A 22,793-nucleotide genomic window follows, 5' to 3' on the forward strand; every position below is an offset into this window, starting at 1 on the left:
AAACATAAAAAAGTTTATTGATTGCATATCAAATTGCAGTTATTATCAAAAAATACATAGCACCTATCTCACATGGCATTCAAATGAAAATTAATGTATTTTGTTAAAACAATAAATCATCTGTCATCACGGTATAAACTTTACAAAACTATAAAAAAAAACATACTGACATTAAAGAAGATGTATTTACATTATTCACAGAACCATATTCAAATTGTGATGTTTGTGTTTCACAGCTGAACCATAACGACCTGTTCTGCTTCCTTGCACCTTCTTCAAATTTAGCAATGTCTCTGCAGCTTCTCACTGACACACTGACATCCTGAAGAGACCTGATATAAAACATGCTGAGTTGCTGCACTGCCTCGCACGCATCACTTCAGCTGCGCCCCAGTGGAGCGGAGGCTGAATGGTCTCAGGTTCCAGGCGTCCTCAGCGTCTGATGGTGCTGCGCATGTCCTCGTAAACCTCATTGTTGGGGACACGTCTCGGTTTCTCTGACGGGCGAAACGTCTTGGTCTGGTAACAACAGATTTGTTGGGTTATTAAACAATACGTGGTGTTGTAGTATTTCAGAGTTTTTTCCCGACCTCAATTGAGACTTCAGTTTGACGTGGAATTTCTCTTAGGTCATAGTTTATCTTTGTAATACAACTTTTTAATTGAAATGTAAAATTCCCTCTCTGTAGGTATCTCTGACTCGCGTATTATTATTATTATTATAATTATGAACTGGTGCTGCTATCATTACTAGCATCATTGCATCAATAAGTATCACTCTTATTATTAGAACATACAGTACATGTTATTGTTGACAAACCATCTGTGTGCAATCACTGTCCACAATGGAATTGAGTAAATCCAGTGTGTCCCTTGTTTGTGTGTAGATACCTTGAGGGTGATCCAGAGGAAGAAGCCCAGCATGAAGCCAAACAGCACAACAGCAGAGATCACAACAGTCACCACCAGCTGTTGATCTGTTTCACATGCTTGTTTTCCATCGGCAGACCCACCCCGATCTTCTGGAAATCAAATTCTTATATTACAAATCTGTTTTCCTGATGGACAATGTGATGACTGGTTGGAGTCTTTCTGATAAAAAACACGAGTGAAGATCTAAAAAAAAATTATGCTCAAGCAGAAGTTTACTTTCTGTGACTGAATAAATGCTTGAATTATTGAATAAATGTCACATTTAAATCACTTACTTCTTTCTGTCACAGTGTTTTATTTATGCTCAGGAGACATTTTTAGCCAAAAGATTCAGAATCAAATTTGCAGAAAAATAAATGAAGCCTACCTTCCACCACCAGGTAGACAGATCCTCCGGACTTCTCCTTTATTATGGTGCCGACAACTTTCTTGTACACACACCAGTATGGCGCTGTGTCAGCAGAAGTCAAGTTTTCTATTGAAATGTCCACATTGGGATATACTCCATTGACGTGAACCCTGTCTCTGAGTGCTGGCAGAGGACTAACTTTTGTTGAAGTCATGTGAAGGACTTTATCGTTCTCACAGAAACCCCTGCACAGATCCAAGAAGTCTGGAACTATGTCAGACGTCCTGCACTCGATGGTGGTGGTTTCTCCAGCTTTTTTCCACACCACTCGGCTCCTTTCTACACATATAAAACAAAAACATGTTCACTTATTGACTTCATGACTTCAACCTGCCTCACATGACTGAAAGGACTTACATGGTCGCTTCACATGTAATTTGCCTTACCTGGGTCACTCAGGGCCGTGCAGGAGAAGCAGAGGAGGGTTACGAGCTTCAGGCCGACAGCAGACATGTTGACAATGACTGAGACTGACACACGAAACTCCTGAGCAGGAAATGTGTCTGTATCTGCCTACTCTGAGAGATGTTGTCATAGATAGAGTGGTAGACTTATATCAACAACCTCTCTGTGGTTGAGTCACATCCGGACATATACTTATGTATTTTGAATTTAACGGGTCAGTACAACCCATCAGAAACCAGAAATCAGACATTCTATCACTAAGAGGAATATAAGCTTCACATTAAAACTCATCCCTCAAAAGGAAGTGCTGGAAAATGGATTCACTTCACATTAGGACTTTTTTTGTATCCTCAATAATGAATATTGAGATAATCCATTTTATTGCATTATGAGCCTGATATTTCTTCTCTGGATTGAATAAATGATGTAATCAGAATCAGAATCAGAATCAGAATGGATTTATTGCCAAGTAGGTTTAAACCTACGAGGAGTTTGCTCTGGTTATTGGTGCATACAATGAACATAAAAACATAAAAACATAAAAACATAAAAACATAAAAACATAAAAACATAAAAACATAAAAACATAAAAACATAAAAACATACAAACATACAAACATACAAACATACAAACACAATAAATACAACACACATAAGAAGAGCAATAAAAAGAAACAATATATATTTACTCACTATTCACTTCTTATTTACTCACTTTTTCTAATATTTATACAAAGTAACATTTATTTAGACAAAAAATATATCTAAATAAAAAATATATAATAGATAAAAGATGTAAAAAGTGAAGTAAAAAGTGAAATGAAAGACAGTGAACAGTGTCAGATTGCAATATGCAATGTAATGCAGTATAATAATAATGAGGCTTAATACAGCTTGAAATAATTTATACTAAAAAAACAATTTAACTAAGCTTAGCTCTCTCAAGCACTTTTCTCAGAGGTCTCACAACTCGCACTGCAGATTAACATCAACATCTTCATGAGGCTAAATCCTCAGGTACAGCACTACCCTCATTTCCGGTGAGTACAGCGCCCTCAAGGGGCTGAATGATAGACTAACAGTTATAGTAGATGAGAAATAGTTCCACCATTTCAACAAGAACATTTTTTCAGACAGGTGGTTAACAGCACACTATAATGTTGTCATATGCAGATGAAAGTGTTTATGAACGTGTTTGTGAGTAAAAATATCTCTGTGGAAACGAATAATGACCTAGTAAAGCACAGTACAGTAATGTCCATCAATACAATTATTCTTGTGAGTCTTCACCAGTGATGCTGCCTGTCCTGATTGGATCAGTTGACTAATTCTACTGTCGTTAATGATTCCTTAAAATAAACTATAAACAATGTGAAGATATACTACACAAACTAAACAGACTATGTCTGAAAGAGTAGAGAGTACAGATATTTGCTTACATATGTAGTGAGGTAAAAGTGAAACGTATCTTATCCTTAAATCTTCAATCTCTCTCAAACCACAAACGTTGACATTATAAAGCAACTTCTGTTTTACTTTATAAAACTCTGAGAGGTGCATATGAGTAGGAGATGAGGACCAAAGTAGTCTGCAGCTGAAATGACTTCAACAATCCCCATTAAGTGGTCACTGTAGAATTGTAAACTCTACATCAATAAAATCAATACAGGCTTTCACAGTCTTTGGGGATAAATAAAAAAATAACACATCCCCCAACCCCCCCGGCTCTCTGCGCCTCCCTGTGGGACAGAATTTTTAAAAAGGTCCCTGTCCATCCCACTCTGTCCACCATTAGTTCCCCTCCTCCAGTCTCCTCCAGTTAAGGAGCAGGGGGGCATTGACACTCCCTTTTGTCACTATAGAAACAACCCTGTCCATTTGCAGACCAGTGCTTCCTGTCCAGTGCTCCTGGTGGGAGGGAGGATAATCAGGAGGATCTGTCTCTACAGCAAGAAAAAACAGAACCAAAGCTTATTAAATCGTTTCATTCTTCCCTTAATACAGAAAGAACGACCTACCACAATGCTTGATGCATACTCATCAACATATTGAACTGTGTTTCCCCCTCCCTCTCCTTTGAGCTGCACAGATGCTGAGTCAGAGCAGCATGACAGAGTGAATGGGGTTTATTGATTGACTGATTGCTCGCCCTGACGCTCGGAGATGACTCACACCATTTCCTCGCACATCCTGTTCCTCTCCCCGGATCCTCTGGAGACACGTGGCCTCAGCTGGAGGAACACGTCCATAATGACCAAGTCAATTCTCTGTGAAGCTGCAAATGAGCGAGGATCCATCCCGGACAGATGAGTTAAATAACTCAGCATATGGCCGTGGGGGAGGAAAATGCTAATCTCCCGTCTTTCTAGAAAGATTAGTAGGATGATCAAGGGGGATAGACATGAGAGTATGGATCTAATGTGGTTTTTACTGATTAGTTGTTGACCTGGACTAAAGAGCAATCTGCAGCGTGGCATTTGTTTGCAACAGCAAAAACTAATGTAGTTGTCCACTAAGCATTTTGAACTCGAAATGAAAAGTAGCAATACCACAAACAGCAGAGTGCTCCCCCAAGACCAACAGATACTTCAACATAATGGTTCTCATGGTAGAAATATGTCAATGTCTTTAACAATGGAAACTCAAGAACTGTGCATTATTCCTTAAAAAGTAAACAAACATTTTGCAAATCTATGTGTTTATTATGTTAATTGAGGTTGTAATCCGATCATTAATCTCAAAAGTACCAGATTATAGCTTGTACTATATCCTCATTACCTCCAGATGATGTTTCTCGTCTGCATTAGTTTATTTGTAAATTAGCTGGATTACACAAAAGCTCCTAGATGGATTATCATGAAACCTACTGGAAGGTTTCAGTACGGATCAGAAAGGAAGCCATAGCATTTTGATGTGGATCTGGATCAGGGGCCGCTCCAGGAAATTTTACTTTCACTGTCTTTAACATCGTGATATTTCCATATTCATTGATTTCTCTGGACAATAAATCATGGATCTTCACAAATCAGGCATGTTTAGGGGAGTGATAGATATTGTGAGTTTGTGCAATTTGGTGTCTAGTGAATGTAAACGTGGCTTCATAGAGGGACGGTTGGGCCTTGGATGCTGTATGTGCTCTACTGAGGGCAATTGTAGCTGAAGTAGGGATTGCCTTATTATTAGTCAGCTTTGGTTGGACGAATTATACGCCTGTAAATCTTCATCTGTATTCTAACTGGTATCTACCGCTGTGAAGCATGACATTAAAACACTAAAGTATGTGTTTTTGTAAATACTCCAGTAAATATACTTTATTACTTCTCACCACTGTGCTTATGTGCAGCAGACGCAGAGGGAGGAAGGCAGCAGAGATCCAGGCTGACTCTGTGCACTAAGGTAGTAATGAAAGGCACAGGACCTTCCCCTGAGGGCGCAGCACTAACAGAGAACAAGCAGTCATTGACTGCACTCCAACGTCCTGGCATCTCTCCAGGGCAGGAAGTTCTGTTCGTGATCTCGAGTGACCTCTGCATGCCTTTCACGGCAGATGAGGGTCGAGACGCACCGCTGTGCCACACTGCTCTTCACAGGCTGCTCGGGGTTTGGCTCTGAAGCAGCTCGGGTTTATAGCTCAGAAGACAAAGAGAAAAACCAATGAAACTACTGTGACCGGGACTTTTATTCAGGTCTGACTATATGGTGCTCTTTGTAGCTGTTATATTGTCCTGCTTGCAAAATATATTCTTAGGGATAAAGGTGGGTTTAAAGCAGTATGAGCACAACATGAAAACTTGCAGAACTGGAATGGCACTCTGTAGAGAACATACCTCCGCCAAGGCCCAACAGTCTCCTGACAGCCAATCAGCTGCACCAGACTGTGTACACATAAACACCATCCCCCTAAACATGCCTGGTTCTTTTTGTCCATCAAGATCTATGAAATATATTATCTGAGAAATCAACAAAATAGAAATCTAGATCTGCACCAAATTATAATAGTTTCCTCCTTGCCTTTGGCCACGCCCCAACCCTTCTCAAAATGTCATAGAAACCCAGTGCCTGGTTTTTGAATAATCCTGCAAACATACAAACGACACCATTACCTCCTTGCATAGAGGAAAGCTACAAAACCAGCAGGAACTGGTTAAGAACTATTGAAGCACTACAGCAGCCCTCGTCTGTTCCTCAGATTAGGACAAGCTCTCCCAAATAAAGCAATCTGCTGGAGCGCTTTTGAAGTTAATATCTTGCATGAATCCTGTTTCACCTTTTGAACCCGACATTTGTTTTAAAGAAAAATCAGAGTTGAGATTGAACAAACTGCATCACGCACATTAAATCACAAACGGTGTAAAAAAAAGAGCCAAATAACTATCGCATGATGTCATGAAACGACTGGGCAGTTTGTCTTTAGCAGAATTGGCAGCAGCGTTCCTGATTACTTTGGCCGGGCAGATTTCCAGTCAAAGCGCCTGTGTCTGCTCTCAGCCGCCGCAGTCTTCAGACTCCATCTCAGGGCACATAAATAATGTCCAGCACAATGTGTGGAGCCATTCAGGCGCAAGGAAAACTAGATTTTTCCTGTATCAAATTATTTTAGCCTTTTATAATAAACACAACGACATGAAAAAGAAGAAAAATCAGTCACAGTAAATTCATATCAATCTTTATTGTATTTAGAAATCCACGCATCAAATCTTTTTTATCATTTTTTTGCCTTTACCATTTACAACAGGGAAGAATGAGAGACAGGCTAAAAGTCATGCCTTTCCCAGCAGGCGCGATGCACTACAGGATGGGCTGAAATGGAAGGAGAGGGGGAATACATAAAGTGCTTTTGTCAACATTTTTCTTCTTTTATTGAAAAAAGGATCAAAACAAAAGGTTTGAGGGTGGAAGGTGAGGACAGTGTGGGGTGGGGGAGGGGGGGGTCTGGGGATGTGACAGCATGAGTGCAAGTGAAGAGGGAAAGAAGGTGTCGATGACGAGGAAGAAAGTGGGAGGGGGTTTTCATCTTTAAAAAAAGTGTTTGAATGAAACAAAACAAAACAAACAAATGAGTGGTCTCAACCCAGGATGAGGCTGGACTTGCCCCCGGGTGGGTTTCTTCGGCCACCGGCGATGGCGTTGCCCCCTCCCGACGGGGCAGAGGGCTGTGGCGCGACCTGCTGCTGCTCCGGCTGCTGCTCGTCTGGCTCCACGTCGTTAGGACAATCTACAGAAGGAGCAAAAAGAGGATTTAATAAAGGCTAATATTCCACTTAGTGCAAAAACAGATGGTGTCTGGGTGACAGTGCATGTGATCAGGTTAGGAATTATTGAATGCATTGGGACCCAGCCACAGTAAAACGACACGGTATCTGGTGTAATTGCTGCCGTACTAAGGCTGATCTAAACTGGTAAACTGAATAACAGATGGATATGAGGTAATGCCTTCATTTAATGTCTTTTTAGATTCTCTGACGACACAAACAGTGACTCAACTCATATAAGAGAGTTAATATTTAGTCACTGCATTTTGATTTGTAGGCCAGAGCACATAAGAGAGGATAGCCCATTGTGTATTAATATCACAAGGCTAAAGCACTAAGCTCTTGTTGCACATTAGCAGCTGAATTGCTGTTGAATTTGCACATTGAAGGAGACTTTTGACTTAAATGTCCCAAAGAAGGAAAATGCTTTATCTTTTCCACCGATTTAAAATCTTTTTTTTGCGGTGGGAAGGACACTCAACTCCCAAATATTCTCTGCTTGACACCAGAGCGAGTTCAGGCACTTTTGTGACAACGGCATTACTCACATGTTTATGTTACTGGTGCCACAGATGTTAGGACTACACAACCTGGTGAAGCTCGGATTTAAATTCTGGATCTGGGTAGGACAACTCGATACTGTTTACTCAAAACTACCCACTCCCTGCTGCAAGTTCAGTCATGAACTCTGGAAAATATCCCAAACACTGGGTCCGGACATATTCTGGAGTACACCTCCCACATGTGAAGAATCTAGCAGGAGATTATCTGGATCAGACGCATTTAAACTAACAGGAAACTTTCTGGAACATTCAGACAAGGAGTAGAGCATAAAGGAGGCAGAACCTGACATAAATATTTTGCTGCATTTGTGTTTAGACACCAGCATCAGCCCTTATCAACAAAACCTATCGAATCTCATCGTCTTTTTAAGTTGATGTTTTTCACTGCCTCTTCTACGTGTATGGCTCCAGTTTTTCATCTCAACACATTGGTAGTTTTCCATTTTCACGTCAGAGTTCATGTTAGTGTCATCAACACGCTCACTCCCTGACTGTCAAGTTTACAGACTGGATTTTTAAGAGGGCGCAAAAGTTCCCCTATATGTCCAGAGCAACGGACACAGATATTTGCCTTCTCAAATACAGGAACATGTCCAGACTTTAGGGCATGTCTGAAAGCAGCTCTAGAGATATGTGCAGAAACAAACCACAGATCACACTGTGTTAACAAGTGCTCAAGAAGTTTTTGATAACATACAATCATTAAAAACACACAATACCTAATCATATTTGAAAGCAGAGCAAACAATAAATCTCATAGAGATGTTTGGTCGAACCCTCCATTATCTGCGGAGCCAGCCACTCTCTTACCAACATGCACCTGGAGGTTAATAAAAAAGCTTTTCATGCTAAGTGAGGCCTGCCATCAAAGAACAGCTGCCTGACTACAGACCATCACGCCATCATGACAGGGGGAAAACCACATAAAGGATATCATGTGATGTTGACTTTGAAAGCAAGAACATGTGTACTGTATCTTAAAAAAAAAAAAAGAGTCAAGGAATGCCAACAACATATGGGGCAGAACCAGTCACCACAATCTGATCATTCAGAGGCAAGGGAGAGTGGAAGTACCTGATCTGTTATACTGTCCCATGCAGCTATTCACTGGATAATCTAAGTCATGCACTGCTGGTTAGACATCGTCAGGGTGTGACAGGCTTTTTATAGACTGTCCAAGACTTCAGGCTACTTACCATCATTTACTTGTTCTTGGCCATTCTCACCCTACGAGGAAAACATGAGACAAGAATGTCAGATTAAACAAAATTACGTTTTCAACTGCACATACAAGAAAAATAGCCTTCCTGAATTTCCTCTACATAAATCCAACGACACCGTGGCAGGCAGATTCTGGACACTGTTAATAAAACTGCCACAGCTGCGAGATATAACAGCTCCTCTGCTAAATTGTCATGGTCTACGAGGAAGTGCTCTTACTCATGCCGCTAAGCCAAGAGACGAGGATCATTCTTAGAAATCTCCATCCAGAAGTCCCTTAATAAAATAAAGACTTCTTTATCTTGCCAGTGAATTATTTCTCAACTTTCTGATTCTTGAGATGTGATATATTTTTAAAAGATAAGGCGAGTCTTTGTTTGACTAGCATCCTGTTTCATTCTACATTCAAATTTCTCAGTATTACCATTTAGCCTGTGTCTTCAAGCGAGGACTGGCTCATTCCCAGAATAAAAATTAAACCTCAACTGGGATTGCAAATGTCAGTGGAGAATATCTATCAAAATAACATCCTGGGTCTGTTTCAACTGGATGGATGAAGCCCCTACATCCACCACTGAATTTTCCACTGAACTGTTCAGAATTATACTTAATCTATGACCATGTGCTTCTCAGCTCTAAACTAGGCCACGGCTCTGTTATGGAAAAGTGTCAGTCTGAATGAGAGGTACCTCTCGGTTCTGGTTCCACACCAAGGCTGCACCAGAGTTGTGGATGGTGGTCAGTTCCGGTTGAGGGTTCTTGGGGAACAGGAGAGGCTGCTGGCACCGCCTCAATGGGGCAGAGGGCTCCCCGCACAGGGTCCCTGCTGCTGCCCCAGCTGGGAAAGGAAGAGACAGAGGAATTGAGCAAGCACTTTATTACAAGACTGACAAGAAATGGCACTAAAACATCAGCTGTCACTTAATTTTTTTTGTTCAACAGATTATAATAAAGCCAGACAGGAAACCCAAGGGACAAACGATAAAACATGCGTCAGGTTACAGAGCAGCAGAGTCAAGCCATTAGGACACTAATCCAATTATTCATAAAACCACCCCAGTCTCAGATTTTTCTAACCCATGCTCACCACAAGATTCATCTTCTTAGATTGGACTAAACATCAGCTTTAATGGGGAATTAACAGAGATAACATGAGACAAAATCACAGAGAATCAACAGGAAACATCACCAAATCCACTCGGGGCGTCTGCAACAGACCCAGAAACACAGTGGAATACTTCCAGGCAGACAACCTGAATGCCAAATCTCTCATAACCCTGCAACGCATGCAGTCTCCTTTAGCAGAAAGAGCATTAAAACCCTGCGTTTGGCCCATTGTGGGGAGGCAGGCTTTGATAACCAAAGCCACATAAGGTAACAACCCAGCTCTAGCCCCAGAGGGCCAGGGAGGGGACAGACCGTCTTTGTCATGAAGGAGAACAACGACTGCTGAAGAAGCAGAGGAGTGTCCATTGTTGTTAATGGAGTGAAGTGGATCAGAGAGCAAACAAGAGCTCCTTCACTGCAGGCTGCACATTTCTGAATCTCATCAATGGTGAGTGAACAACACACAGCAAATGGAAGGAGATAAAACTAGATTGATGGGCCGGACAGTGATGCATTATGTTATCATCACTATAACACAGCCGTCTACTTAATCTTATAGATCTCCTGGGTGCATCATATAAATGTACGAAAACACTGGTGCACAAGCTTTGAGACAGGAAAAGCCGCCATGCTGCTGCTGGTTGTTCTGGCTTCCTCTCGTATGGCTCTGCTCATTATGGGGCCAGAGTCTGACGGCAGTTCAACAAATCCAACAGCTCTGGTATCCTAAAATCCAGACCAGCAACCTGCCAGAGACTCTGGCAGAATAACAATATGCTTATGTGTATTCATAAGCAGAATATCAGCACATTCCTACAGTCAAACTGCTTTTAAACATTTACCTAAACCATTAGTTTATATACATGTATATACACAATACTAACAAACGTTTTAAATGTTAAGTGTATTCAAACAAAAGCATTAAGAGATGACACCTGAAAAACTAAATGTTGTACTGGTCTCTCTTGGATGATTCACAGACATTGCTTTTAAAAGCTTTTACTGGAAGTATTTACAAAGCAGAAACAGGGTGTAACTGGTCATTGTTTTGACATTGTCTGAGCGGTCAGGAGAAGAATTTTGTCATTCTGAAAAGCTGAAAGGGAAGACTAAAGTTGTGCTTACAGGTTGACCTAAATAATTCCCCCCCCAGACCTACAGTGCACGTGAATACCAGGGCTGTCTGGTGCCATACCATTTAAAAAACATGTAGTTTGACACTGTCCTTTCTGCACTTCTTGTGACTTTGAAACCAGGAAAAAACAAAATGCAAAGGAGTGTTTTCCAGACTGTTGACAAACCTGTGCAATACTAATAGCTATTGCAAAGGGTAAAGCATGAGAAGGTGCTATAAATAAGGATTCACTGGTCATTTGCAAATGATCTAGACAGGACAGGATGCCAAACCAGACAAACCTGTCCATCTGCATGAGGAGTTCATACGCAGGCCAGAGGGATCGCAGAATACATTTAAAACCTGCTAATGCAATATAGTATTGCTCATTCAGGCAAACATCCTCATCCAGCTGCATTTGTTAAAGTGGGACAACTGAAATCGACCTAGACCCAACTGAGACAATACAAGCAGGAAAAGACTTTACTGTGAGCAGCTGCTGGCTGCAGCGGTCAGAGGCTTAAGTGATGATTTTAGGGTCAATTCCTCATTGTCCACACACACACACAGAAAGTGTAATTCACCATGTGATCAGTTTTCAACTCAAGTGGCAACTGTGAAAACACCAGCTCCAACACGGCTTCACCGGCAGCTTCACAATCCTGAGCTGGAAATGAATCCTACTTCGGCTACGGCTTGAATTTTCCCTCTTTATCGAATCTGTGAGCGCACACCGACTGATTAGCTGTGTAAAAATTTCAATCCCTAATTACAACAAATAAAAATAATACGAACTAAAAGGTGAGTATGTTACGCTAAAGATTTATCTGGATCATTAAAAAGATAGCGGCTGGGATAATTATGTCAGCCTATATTCATTTCTCATTTAAGCCTCTTGTGGCTGTATGCTCGCTGTGACCTTGACAACTCAAAGCCATTTGCAGGTCTCATATCCCCGCTGCGGCATTCTTATACCTCTCCTCATGTCTACAAAATAAAACTTCCCATGTGTCTATAGATAGCCACACATTTAACCAATAGACACATTTTATCTGACCCATTTCTTTCCATCGAGGCTCGATCCTCCTCCTATGTAACAAAGCCTAGCTTCAAATTACCCATATGCCGCTGCTCCAAGGCTTTTTGGCCTTAACACTAGTGGGATGTTCTTTCTGACAGCCTAAATGGAAAAATACTAAATAACACTTCAGCTTGTGTGTTTTCCTAGCTCTAGTTAAAGGAATTAATTCCATGGGACTTTTTGCTTACTTAAGACTTCTGGTGGTTCTGCCTACTTTTGCAAGAATGAACTTGCAAGTACTTAGACACCCTCCTCGTTGTAGGACTTAAACCATGACAAATGTTGCCATGTAAGTCCAAACTCTGTTGTTTTCATTCACTTGTCTCTAATGTTATCACATTGAAAATTAACTAAGCTAACTAAAGATATATTAGACTTACTTGGTGGGTTGTTCCTCCGATGAGCATGGGGATCCTCAGGTTCTCCAAAGATGCTAGAGGCCATCTTGTTCTTGCGCTGGGGGGTCGTGTTTTCATCTGTGCCGAAGACGAAGCTTGTTTCTCCACCTGGCGGTCGTAGTACCCTGTGGAGCAAGAAATTATAAAAATATAATGTCCATTGGCAACCAGGCTCCCATCCCCCCCACTCTTTAGACCAATTTAAAATTCAAGGCCTTCATGTCACATGCCATCGATCAGCTTCACAGTGCACACATAAACTAAAAATCTATAAAGCAAAACAAAAGATGGGCTCGCCCTAAGCTACTTACAGCAGTCTACCCTGCTCCACCCGAACCCGTTCAATCAAAGTCCACATACATGAAAAACACACAGGCCACCAGCAAGGTCTACACTCTCCGAGCGCCGGCTGTCAGCCTATCAGACAGCCAGTCACAATCTCTGCCCTGCAGCTGACTCCAGTCGCATATAATCAGAGTGTTAGCTGGCTAGTTGCTGCCTCTCCTCAGCACAAATTCCTCTGCAGTGACACACTAGGGGTTGGTGTCAGTTCTTGGTAGCGTTGTTATCAAATTATTTGTTGAGGAAATACAATTAAATGTCACTTTTGGGCCAGTGCTAGACAATAGAGGTGAAAAGTCTGAGGTCCACAGTCAATGTAGGTCACCCAATAAACAGAGGAGAACAATATTAGAGAGGCTGCACGAAGGCCAGTGCGTGGTTAACAATGACCACTACCCATCAACATTCCTTCCACCAGAAGCTCGACAAAAGAAAAAACCCGTTTTTCCCTGTGCTGTGCTGAAGGACAGTCGGGTGGACGAGGGAGACTGATTTGTTTTCTGAGCCCCTGCTGGACCCCTCCCTCTTTTTTTCCAGAACACTCTCCTCTCCTCAGAGTCCCTGAAGCCACCAGCTGACACATGAGCAGCTGTCCGAGGGCCAAGCGGGCATATCGAGTCCAAAAAAACAACTCGTCTTCGGAGGCACCACCACAAAGAAGGCGACTACAGGAGACAAGATCCACACCACGTGGACTGCTCCCAATTTTCTCGATCAATCCCTGTACACACACACACACACACACACTCACACACATCCACTAGTTAATGTGACACTTGTGATGCGACAGTAAAGCCTAAACCAGACTTCACCTCCCGGCCAGAGGGGATGAGCTCATGCTTTCCACCCGGATTGCGACAGGGGGAAAAGCTCTTAGCTGCCTGGCAGGAGACCCCACCCTAGAATGACACAGCAAGTAATATCAAATGGCCTGGATGTTTAGAGGCAGAGAAGGCAGCTTCAGGCAGGTGGAGCCAGGGCAGATAAAGCTGAGCTCCAGAGCCAAAGATGGCATGTCTGATAAGGGTGGGGAGGCTTTTGATGGCCTACAAAGATTTTGCTTCAGGCTGCTGCGGCTGCTGCATGGATCCCTTTGGTCAGCCAGCAGCAGAAATGACCAGCAGCTCGCATTGGTGGGGGGGGGGGGGGGGGGGGGGGGGGGGTGGGGGGGGGGGGGGGGGCAAAAAGCAAAAGAGCTAAGGGAAGATTTATGAGCTTAGCTTGCTCAAAGCCCCCGCCCAAGCCCCCATCATCATCATCATCATCATCCGCAAACAGCAAGCGACTTCACAACGCTTGATCACTGACCGACATTTGACATGCTCACTCAGCAAAGGGCTCTGAGGACCCGGCCTCACCTTAAAGTCGGATTCAGATACACTAACGCTGACATCATTTGAAGCCATTTTCTCTCTTTTCGCATTGTTTTCGATGCACGGGGGGGAGGAATACATCCAGACGAGACGCATCACTTACTGGAAAGCTATGACTGCATGCCTGGAGGATGACTGGGCATCTCAGTGTGCCCCCCAACTAATATAAAGCTTTAACAGACACTGTGCATTCATCAGATTCATCTATTAAAAATGGACTCAATGCAAGATCCTTCAGATTTTCTCCAGCCTTGAATGGAAATCAGACATAATGAGATATGCAGACCCTCAGTCTGGTCTCGGATTCTTCCTGTAATCAATCACATATTCGGACTCTGGCTCATGAGCAGTTTCTTTGTTTAGAGAATAAACAAGTATATATATATATTTAAAAAAAATCTTTTCAACGACACCCTGAATCGCAGTTACAGTCACAACAGGAAGTGAGCTGTGACTGGAAGTATAATAAAAAAGAAAAAAGTTGTAATGCAGTGGGCCCCAAGTCAGAGTCGAGCTAGCATTAGTCAGCTTAATAACCAATAAACAGCCACAGATCACAAATCTCCGGCCGCGTGTGGGATTCGGATCATTTCATTTTCTTGATTAAAACTCGCGTGTCCGCTCGTGCTGCGGAGCTCGCGCAGGTTAACGAAACTAACTTGGGCGAAGCTAACGGCTGTGGCGCATCGGTCTCCCAATCAGATTAACTTAATTAGCAAGACTATGTGACAGTTTAGCTAAATCCACAAAGATCCCCTCTGCAGCCACCGGCGGGCTAGTGTTAGTTAGCTGTCTCTGAATCCGAACCAGGGAGGGGGGAAGGAGGCGTTCTGCTAGCGGCTAGGCGGCTCCTCCGCATCCCACTTCTTTTGTTCCTCCGTCAAACCGCTCCATTTCTTTCGGCTTGTTTTTTTTTTGGTCTTTACCTTGAACTGCTCTTGGCACCAGCCTCCATTCCTTTGTAGGTGGTTGTCGTCGTCATCTTCAGGGAGAGCCTCGGTGTCTCGGGCGGATGACAAACGGTCAGTGGCGGGGTAAGTAACGGTGGTGATAAAGGGGAAATGTCTTCCTCGGTTCCCGCAGAGATGCGACGAGATGTCGGCTCCGCCCGTCAGTGAAAAGCATAACGACTCCCAGATCCGCTGGTTCTGCGGTGCCAGCCCACCAGGCCCAGCCCACCGGCGGCCGTCCCGCGCTGATTGGACGGGACGCCGCAGAACTCCGCTCTCATTGGACAGAACCCCCCTGGGATCGGCCTCGCTTGTTGGTGGCTGAGTCCAGATCCCCCGGGGGCCTCGTGTCAAATCAGCCCTCACATCTGATTATTGATTATGACAATGTTCGGATCGGTTCAGAGGGCAGAAGACGAACACGGGTAAAGAACTGGTGAAGATTTAGGTGAAGGGATCTAGTGGGAAGGTATATGATAAAATATACCTAATGATGTTTTCATTTAAATTGTAGGAAGTATTTTTTTCTTTACCCCAGAATTGGCCCCTTTATATTTAAATACTTTATATTTACAGTCGTCCAAACTGGACCAAACTTAACACATTGAGTTTTTATGACAAATGCAGCTGCAACATGCAAATACACACTGGACCTTTAATCTTCAGTCGAATATATTATATGGACGATATATAAACGTATACGTAAATTGATGGAAGCAGGTGGCAACAACATTTGAAGTATTATGACTATTGAGTCATATCATGGGTTAAAACATAACCTGGTACGTCCAGACATTACATTCTTTGCTGGGACAAACATGTTTTTACTGATGGTATGATCCAATAGCTGAGGGGAATTAAAGGGCTTTTTAACGTACCACCTTCTCGATTGCCTCAGATTCACTAATCCTTTTGAATCACCAAACTGAAGAGCAACAGAGGAACATGTCTCATCACACTCCTTGTTTTTTTTGTCTGATGAATAAAAGTACATTCTGTAATAATTTGGGTCAAGTTCAATGACGTGCCTACAAATTCTTAAAAATCATGTCTACACTTCGTAAAGGCCAAACATCTAAAATGAATATAACCAAAGCACATTTTTGTGCTTTTGCCGTTCTTCAGATGTCTTAATTTGGTTGCATTTCTGCCCAGAAGAGAGTCAGACAATTACACTGCAGAGCCAGAGAGAAGAAAACAGTGAAAGTTTGGAAAAAGACAAAAGCTTTATTTTAACAGGCATCTGAACAGACAAGACAGATGTTTATGAACTGAAACATCTCTTCAGACTTCCCAGGACTTTGAAGCTTGGCCAAGTCAAATGATTAATCAAAACTTTTCTCTACACATCAGCTACTATATAAAAATGTATAAAATCAAATGTGTTTTTTCTGAAGAGGACAGAAACCAAATGACAATCCAGCCCCATTCCCAAACTGGACATTAATGTTCACTAAGTGATAGCCGGTGCCCAAATAGAACACTGTAAGAACAGATTTGCTGGACCCTGACCTAGCATAGCCCATCCACATTTGAACAGTAAAGTTAGTTTAATTAATCCTCACTCCATCACCAGTCCCCTCCGTCTGCAAACCTGGAATCAAGCGGTTCAAACTGGGAGAGGATGTCATTGATATTTACCACGATACAGCATGAACAAAGAAAACCTGAACTCAGCGCGATCTGGATGTGGTTTATGTACAATACAGAAATTGGAACGGAAGTAAGAATTATAATTCTATACAGCAGTTATGTGTGGCAGAGAAATGACAAGTTCATCTGAGAGGAATTCTGACACGACAACGGGACATGTTGCGAAGAAGTAGCCGCTGCGCATCACAGGCAGAGAGAGTTGGTTGTGTCGAGGAGGGAAATGGTGAAGAATGTGGTCCATTAAACCAGGCCCCCCGTCTGTTGTTGAAACACGTCAATTGTATCTTCGTCTTCCATTTCCAACTGTTGAGATAAAAAAACTGTTATTCAAAAATGTGAAACGCTAAAGTTCAAAGTATTAAGTGACAGGAAATCTATAGTAGAGCGACAGAAGGGGGAAGAGCATGCGTCTACAATATATTGGGTTGTTTATTGAATTGTTTTGTCCTCTAATGCACAGACAAATGTTTCAGATTGTGTTTTTTCCCCCCTCAATATTGAACAGTGTAAGTCTATAAAAACTCTAGTTTGTCTTTTGAATAGGAAACAACAGCAATGCAGCCACGATCAAAACACATCTTTGACAATCGCAGCCTGCATGGAAAGGTGTGCACAGCATTTCAGTAATGTGCAAGTTGTGTCATCTCCAACTTTGAATTGCAGCGAGCGCATTGGCCTCAACCTACAGTGTCATATTCCACACAGGTTTGTGAAAGCACCCAGTAAAATTGAGTTTGGTGTTCAGTGAGGCATCTACATGCTCCCTGTGGTAACATGTTCTAAACCTCGGCCAATATTTTTTATCACACAAACTAGGGATGTCACCAGTACTGATACTTTGAGTATATATGTGTTTGTGTATGTGTTAGTACATTGCGTGTGCAGCCTCGGCTGTTATCTTGCAGTCATTGAGCTGTTCTGTTTTATAATGTTAATAGTCTTTTCTTTTTATTTATTACTTGAAGGCTACATACCCACTTTTGTTTTTTGTGTTTTAAAATGTTTATATAAGGTAATTGGGATTTATTGTTTGGTTTCTTCCCTTGGCATCGAGAATAGTGGACATTTCATGGCCTCAGTATCGACTGCTAAACCACAAATGACTAACTAACATGAGCATCCCCATGAAAGGGGACAGAAAATACCGATGGAATATGCAGGCCTTATTGATTAAGTATGACACAAACACATCAGCATGAGTCAAGACACCCATGAAACTGCACGAAATATGTTTGAAGTTAACATTGTGTCCTGTGCTGTTTCAATAGTTCTCACCTGTGATGGTGTGTCCGTCTCATTTATTGGTTGTCCATCAAATCTGAACCTGATTTGCCTCATCGACACTCCCTGGGGGAGACAAAGACATGCAAACCTTTTAGTGAAGTAGAGGAAGAAAACGTTTCCTTCACCCCTTCCAATGACTTATATCACAGGAAGAACTAACCAGGTGGCTTTTACAAGCAATGGGATCATTTAAAAGCCCAACGAAATTTCACACAGTGATATCATATGAAGAATGTCAAGGGAAGGCTAGCAGATTCTGTAAAGATTATCATACTGTGTCAGTGCCCACTATCAAAGGCTATTTGGTAGGGACATTCTACAATTAAAGTAGTATGCTAAAGGTTGACCAAAGTGATTGGTGAATTCATGATACAAACAGAGATTCACTGTGAGGACCACACATGTAGTTGTTATTTTTTGGCTGGACCAAACAATTGAAGAGTTAAGGAACACTAATGTTAAAACTACAATTAATACAAATACTTTATCAAAGTTAGGTAACAGATATGTGTATACAGATGCCAGAAGAGTAAATACAAGTTATGTTTTGGACAATAAAAAAAAGAAAAGAAACTTAATTTATATCTTTACAGATTAAATCACTTTAAATCGCATTAAAAATCGAGTAAAATTAGCATTAGTATGAATTTGTTCCACTCAATTGTCTGTTGCACACAGCACCAGCAGATCTTTTCAGTAAAGAGGAGTTCTGAAGAATATCTTGAAGCACATCTTGCCTTGTTTAAGGTGTGTCCTCTGATATTTGAGGTTCAAAGAAACACAAGTTATTCTGTCTCCTGCGGTGAAACACAAATGATGAAAAACATCTGGTTTTCACTGTAGTTTAAAAAATGAGCTGCTTGACAAACATGACTCTTTTGACCTCCATGCAGTCAATGGAGTAGACAATATGGGGATTAGATGTTCCATCTTCCAGAGAGGTGGACTTTCAAAGGTTGTCAGAGGTTGTGTTTGATTACACATTTTTCTCTAATGCACAGACATTAGAGAATGTCTGTGCATTTGGTGAGTCATGTTTGACATCACCAACACGTCAGGATGACTTTCGATGTTTGCCAGCATTGCATCTTGCATGACACAAAGGTTATTTACTCGCCAACGCCCAGATGCTCATACAGGTTGCGCAGGAAAAAGTGCAGCATCAGTGTGTACACTGCCAAAATAAAGAAGAAAGTAGCACGCCCATGCCTTTATTAAACTCATTAGACTATTCTTTTGGCTGAGGTTCATTTAGCATAATTGAGAAAAGTTTAAAACTATAGCTCCAAACACCAATCACTGAGTGAATGTTTGATGAGTGTGAAAGGCTGAAAGTGATCCCTTATCATCATGTCTTTGAACAACATAAAACACGCATCCTTCGAAGGTCCTGCTATGAACCATCAAGTAATGCAAATAATTATTTCCATTTGATGTAAATGTAGCATAATTTGGCAACAAATCTTGCTTTTCAGGTTGAAGGAGCCTACCTGAGTAAATTTTGTTTTGTTTGATAAATATTTAGTCCTATGAGGTCTCTGCTGTACTAAAAGTTATTCAATCTAACAGACCTTTTTTTCCAGGAGACATTTAAACATATTAGTAATAGTAGGAAAAACCACCGAGTGCAACTGATAACTTTAATAATATCCGAGATGATGTATTATGTGACGTAGATGTTATAGAGGAGGCGCTTGTAGCCGACTTGAAGCAAGGTGACAAAATTCCTTTTGAACAAAATGAACAAGCCATAAATGGACATAAGGGACTTCTTACAAACAACTGGACCTTCCTTAATATTAACACTCAAGGATAAACTATTTTCTTGGTGCCAGCTGTTAGAGCAGTTCTATAAACTGTCTGACGGACGTCCTAAATCCGTCCTGAAACAGCTGTAGCACAATTTAAGCTTCTCCAGCTTGTGGAATAACTCTCTGCTCCACCTCGTAAGAGAAATCCTAAACCAGTGGTCCCCATACCGGAAACAACTAAACCATCATCCTGAGAAAAAACCATCATAATCATCATCATGAAGGTTCTAGTTGCTTCTCACTGATAGTGAGCGATGCCCACCTGCCTCTCGCAGTAGGCCTTCATGAGTTTGATGAGCGGCGTGTGTCGTTTGATCTTGAACTGCACTACGGATCCATCCTGACCCGCTACCTTCAGGTTAATGTGTTCATTGTTTTCCGTCTTGACGGCTTCCTGAGGGACAGAGGCAGAGAGAACAGCACGGTTAATGTGGACATGAAAAGAAGCAGAGCTGGAATATTGATGCATTGGTTAGTTGATCCACCAAACAAAAACAAAACAATTAGCCCTGATCTCGCAGAATACCACCTAGGTTACACCTTTACAAAAACAAAGAGCTACACTGATTTATCTTTCATAATCAACTAAATACTTGTGATCAATTTGTGCTCTCGTAACTCATGATAGGCAGCTATTATTATTGTTTGCATCTTACAGACTAAACAATTCATTGATTAATGATTAAAGAAAGAAGAGCAATCAGTTTGTTGTATAAAGAGCTACAGGTGCTTGCATATGTTTGGTTGAGCATCTCCTCCAACACATCATCAAGGTAAGTAGGGTAGTATGACATATACACAGTTGTCAGTTTATTAGGTACACCTCCCTAAAACCAATGCAGTATAACACAACATTCGTGAGGGTTATAAAGGTTTTTGCGGAAGCTTGATTGGTGCAGTTCAGGAAGCTGCTGTCTGTTTGTTACTATGCCAACCCCATACATTGTAAACAAAGATGGACAAAAATTCTCCTCTTCCTCAATCTATCATCATGAAGCAAACAGTTTGCAGGTACAAACGCTGCCATCTTGAGTCTGCACAGGAGCAAATGAGTGACACAGCTGTGATAACGAGGCTCCACACATTTTCGACCAATCACAAGTCAGGACATACATTAATGGTACGATCTGCCTAAAATTATAGAAACCCTCTTGACATGTACTACTTTATAGGTTGGTGCATGTCTCATCTGTCTTCATGGAGGAAGAGGAAATTTTGACCTATATTGTAGCCAGCCACCAGGTGGCGATTGAGAGACTTTGGCTTCACTTTAGGGGAGCTGTCAAGTCGTCCATCTTCACATACCAACACTGATTTGAATGGGTAGGCAGAATAATAGGAACACCAGTGAATACGAGAAAAGTACAACAGGTGACTGATCTTCGTACGTAGACCAACACAAATATCCCTGTATGGCCCCTGGTTGACTTATAAGCAATGTTGCAGAGAAATCAGTTTTTATGCAACATGATGCAAATGTGAACTGTTAAATTAGATTTCTGCATTTGACAAAAAACTGACATCCGTAAGTGTTTATAGATGGATTCATTGAACTTAACTATAAAACCCTTCCTGGAGCATAAGTCCTTTTGTTTACACTTGGTTTCAAGGGAATTCATGATCAAAACAAGCCACAGCTTGACGTCAGCAAACAGAGGAAACAGATGAAAAGAAGATACCACAAACTTCCTTCCACTCACCACAATTACCACACACACACGTTTGTACTTATATCTTAGTGAGGACTCTCATACACACGATACATCCCCTAGCCCTTCACCTTAAATCATCCAAACTAAATGCCTTATCCTAACCCTCCAAATGTCCTAAATCTGTATGGTGTTGAATGCTCCTCACAAAGAGACAAGTACAGAAACACACACCCACACACAGGTTGTTGGACCGGGGCACGCGCTGAGGCTGTGCGATCAACCAAAACGCGATGTGCGCGCCTGCGGATGCGCGTGCACAAACCTTCCGGTCTACCAAAGCGGGATGGCTGCTAGTTGAATCCCGGCTCCTAACTTTAAGCAGGTGAAATAGAAGAGGCGGAAATGTGGGTTTTTACACTAGTCCCGGTGCCACCGACCTGCTGGAGCAAAGCAGCTCTCCTCAAACAAAGCGGAAACACTCACCTTTGGTTTCTCATCAGCCATGGTCACTCTTTTGGCGCTTCTCTATGCTGACACACAAAGAATACGGGTGCGCGCACGTACTCGTCCCCGTTTAAAATTTCCAATCGAGCGTGCGCGGCCCCGTGCCGTTGCGCGCCCACAGCGCCGGGCCCCGAGTGGCTGCTGGTTGTCATGTGGCTCAAAGCGCGGCCTGTGCGTGGGCGGGAGAGCCTCGATGCGCGTTAAAGAAGCACTCAGCATCACATGCACGCGCACAACGAGGTTTCACGTTTTCTTAGGTTAATGGCGGCACTGATCCCATAATTCTCTCTGCACCGCAGCATAGAGCCTTCATTAAAGCTTCTTGGACATTATCAGCGCACCAAGCAACACACACACACACACAGGACAGGTCCCATTTTCACCTCATGTTTCTCTTCTTGTCCAAACCTCAAACCCCAGCAGCCATCTTGTTTTTCTGTCTGACGACGAACAAGAACTGAATCTCCATTAAAGGAACATGTTTACATGAGACTGTGTATTTGCACAGAAACAAGTTTTGAACGGATCGCACTCCATTTATTGACTTGTTTGAGTCAATAAATTAAAAAATTAATCCCAATATTTTGATGATCATCTCAATCCCCCTCGTGTGTGAACCTGGTTCCACGGAGCGTTACGATGACTGATTATTCGCGTTTTTTTTTTACATATTCATCAATCCCGTCTTTCTCAGTTTTCTCTGTGTGTTTGTGTAACGGCGGGGTGGCATCATGAAGCATA

The 22,793-nt window shown here is 42.1% G+C and overlaps 3 protein-coding genes across 5 annotated transcripts; all 3 read right to left on the minus strand.

Annotated features, from left to right (window-relative positions):
• si:rp71-81e14.2 (uncharacterized protein LOC100002239 homolog) lies at nucleotides 1-1,884 on the minus strand. Of its 2 annotated transcripts, none has more exons than XM_062408977.1 (4): nucleotides 1,729-1,884; nucleotides 1,301-1,621; nucleotides 892-1,019; nucleotides 1-519 (listed from the first exon to the last, which is right to left on the minus strand). In XM_062408977.1, the coding sequence occupies exons 1-4, from the start codon at nucleotides 1,793-1,795 to the stop codon at nucleotides 433-435; spliced, it is 603 nt and encodes a 200-aa protein (XP_062264961.1). In that variant the 5' UTR covers nucleotides 1,796-1,884; the 3' UTR covers nucleotides 1-432. The 2 variants fall into 2 exon arrangements, with proteins under 2 accessions (XP_062264961.1, XP_062264960.1); XM_062408976.1 differs by having other exon boundaries at nucleotides 892-1,022.
• A 4,513-nt stretch (nucleotides 1,885-6,397) lies between these two features.
• Nucleotides 6,398-15,337, minus strand: LOC133971272 (jupiter microtubule associated homolog 1-like). Of its 2 annotated transcripts, none has more exons than XM_062408560.1 (5): nucleotides 15,125-15,337; nucleotides 12,466-12,608; nucleotides 9,473-9,621; nucleotides 8,759-8,789; nucleotides 6,398-6,962 (listed from the first exon to the last, which is right to left on the minus strand). In XM_062408560.1, exons 1-5 carry the CDS (start codon nucleotides 15,178-15,180, stop codon nucleotides 6,814-6,816), a joined length of 528 nt encoding a protein of 175 aa, XP_062264544.1. In that variant the 5' UTR covers nucleotides 15,181-15,337; the 3' UTR covers nucleotides 6,398-6,813. The 2 variants fall into 2 exon arrangements, with proteins under 2 accessions (XP_062264544.1, XP_062264545.1); XM_062408561.1 differs by lacking the exon at nucleotides 15,125-15,337 and adding an exon at nucleotides 12,795-12,943.
• Nucleotides 15,338-16,355: 1,018 nt separating this feature from the next.
• Nucleotides 16,356-22,192, minus strand: LOC133971624 (small ubiquitin-related modifier 2-like). Its single transcript, XM_062409054.1, has 4 exons — nucleotides 22,032-22,192; nucleotides 20,159-20,290; nucleotides 18,077-18,148; nucleotides 16,356-17,104 (listed from the first exon to the last, which is right to left on the minus strand). The coding sequence occupies exons 1-4, from the start codon at nucleotides 22,050-22,052 to the stop codon at nucleotides 17,042-17,044; spliced, it is 288 nt and encodes a 95-aa protein (XP_062265038.1). The 5' UTR covers nucleotides 22,053-22,192; the 3' UTR covers nucleotides 16,356-17,041.
• Between the last annotated feature and the right edge of the window lie 601 nt (nucleotides 22,193-22,793).

The sequence above is a fragment of the Platichthys flesus genome, chromosome 16 (genome assembly GCF_949316205.1).
Source record: "Platichthys flesus chromosome 16, fPlaFle2.1, whole genome shotgun sequence".
NCBI lineage: Eukaryota > Metazoa > Chordata > Actinopteri > Pleuronectiformes > Pleuronectidae > Platichthys > Platichthys flesus.

Coding starts and splice junctions, on each gene's coding strand:
- si:rp71-81e14.2 (XM_062408976.1), bottom strand. CDS start 1,795: ATGTCTGCTGTCGGCCTGAAGCTCGTAACCCTCCTCTGCTTCTCCTGC. Junction 1,023..1,300: donor TGTCTACCTGGTGGTGGAAG/GTAGGCTTCATT, acceptor TTTGATTTCCAG/AAGATCGGGGTGGGTCTGCC. Junction 520..891: donor TCCTCTGGATCACCCTCAAG/GTATCTACACAC, acceptor TGTTGTTACCAG/ACCAAGACGTTTCGCCCGTC.
- LOC133971272 (XM_062408560.1), bottom strand. CDS start 15,180: ATGACGACGACAACCACCTACAAAGGAATGGAGGCTGGTGCCAAGAGC. Junction 12,609..15,124: donor GGTGCCAAGAGCAGTTCAAG/GTAAAGACCAAA, acceptor CTTGCTCCACAG/GGTACTACGACCGCCAGGTG. Junction 6,963..8,758: donor CCAAGAACAAGTAAATGATG/GTAAGTAGCCTG, acceptor CTCCTTCTGTAG/ATTGTCCTAACGACGTGGAG.
- LOC133971624 (XM_062409054.1), bottom strand. CDS start 22,052: ATGGCTGATGAGAAACCAAAG. Junction 18,149..20,158: donor AGGCCTACTGCGAGAGGCAG/GTGGGCATCGCT, acceptor TGTCTCCCCCAG/GGAGTGTCGATGAGGCAAAT. Junction 17,105..18,076: donor AGACGGACACACCATCACAG/GTGAGAACTATT, acceptor TTATCTCAACAG/TTGGAAATGGAAGACGAAGA.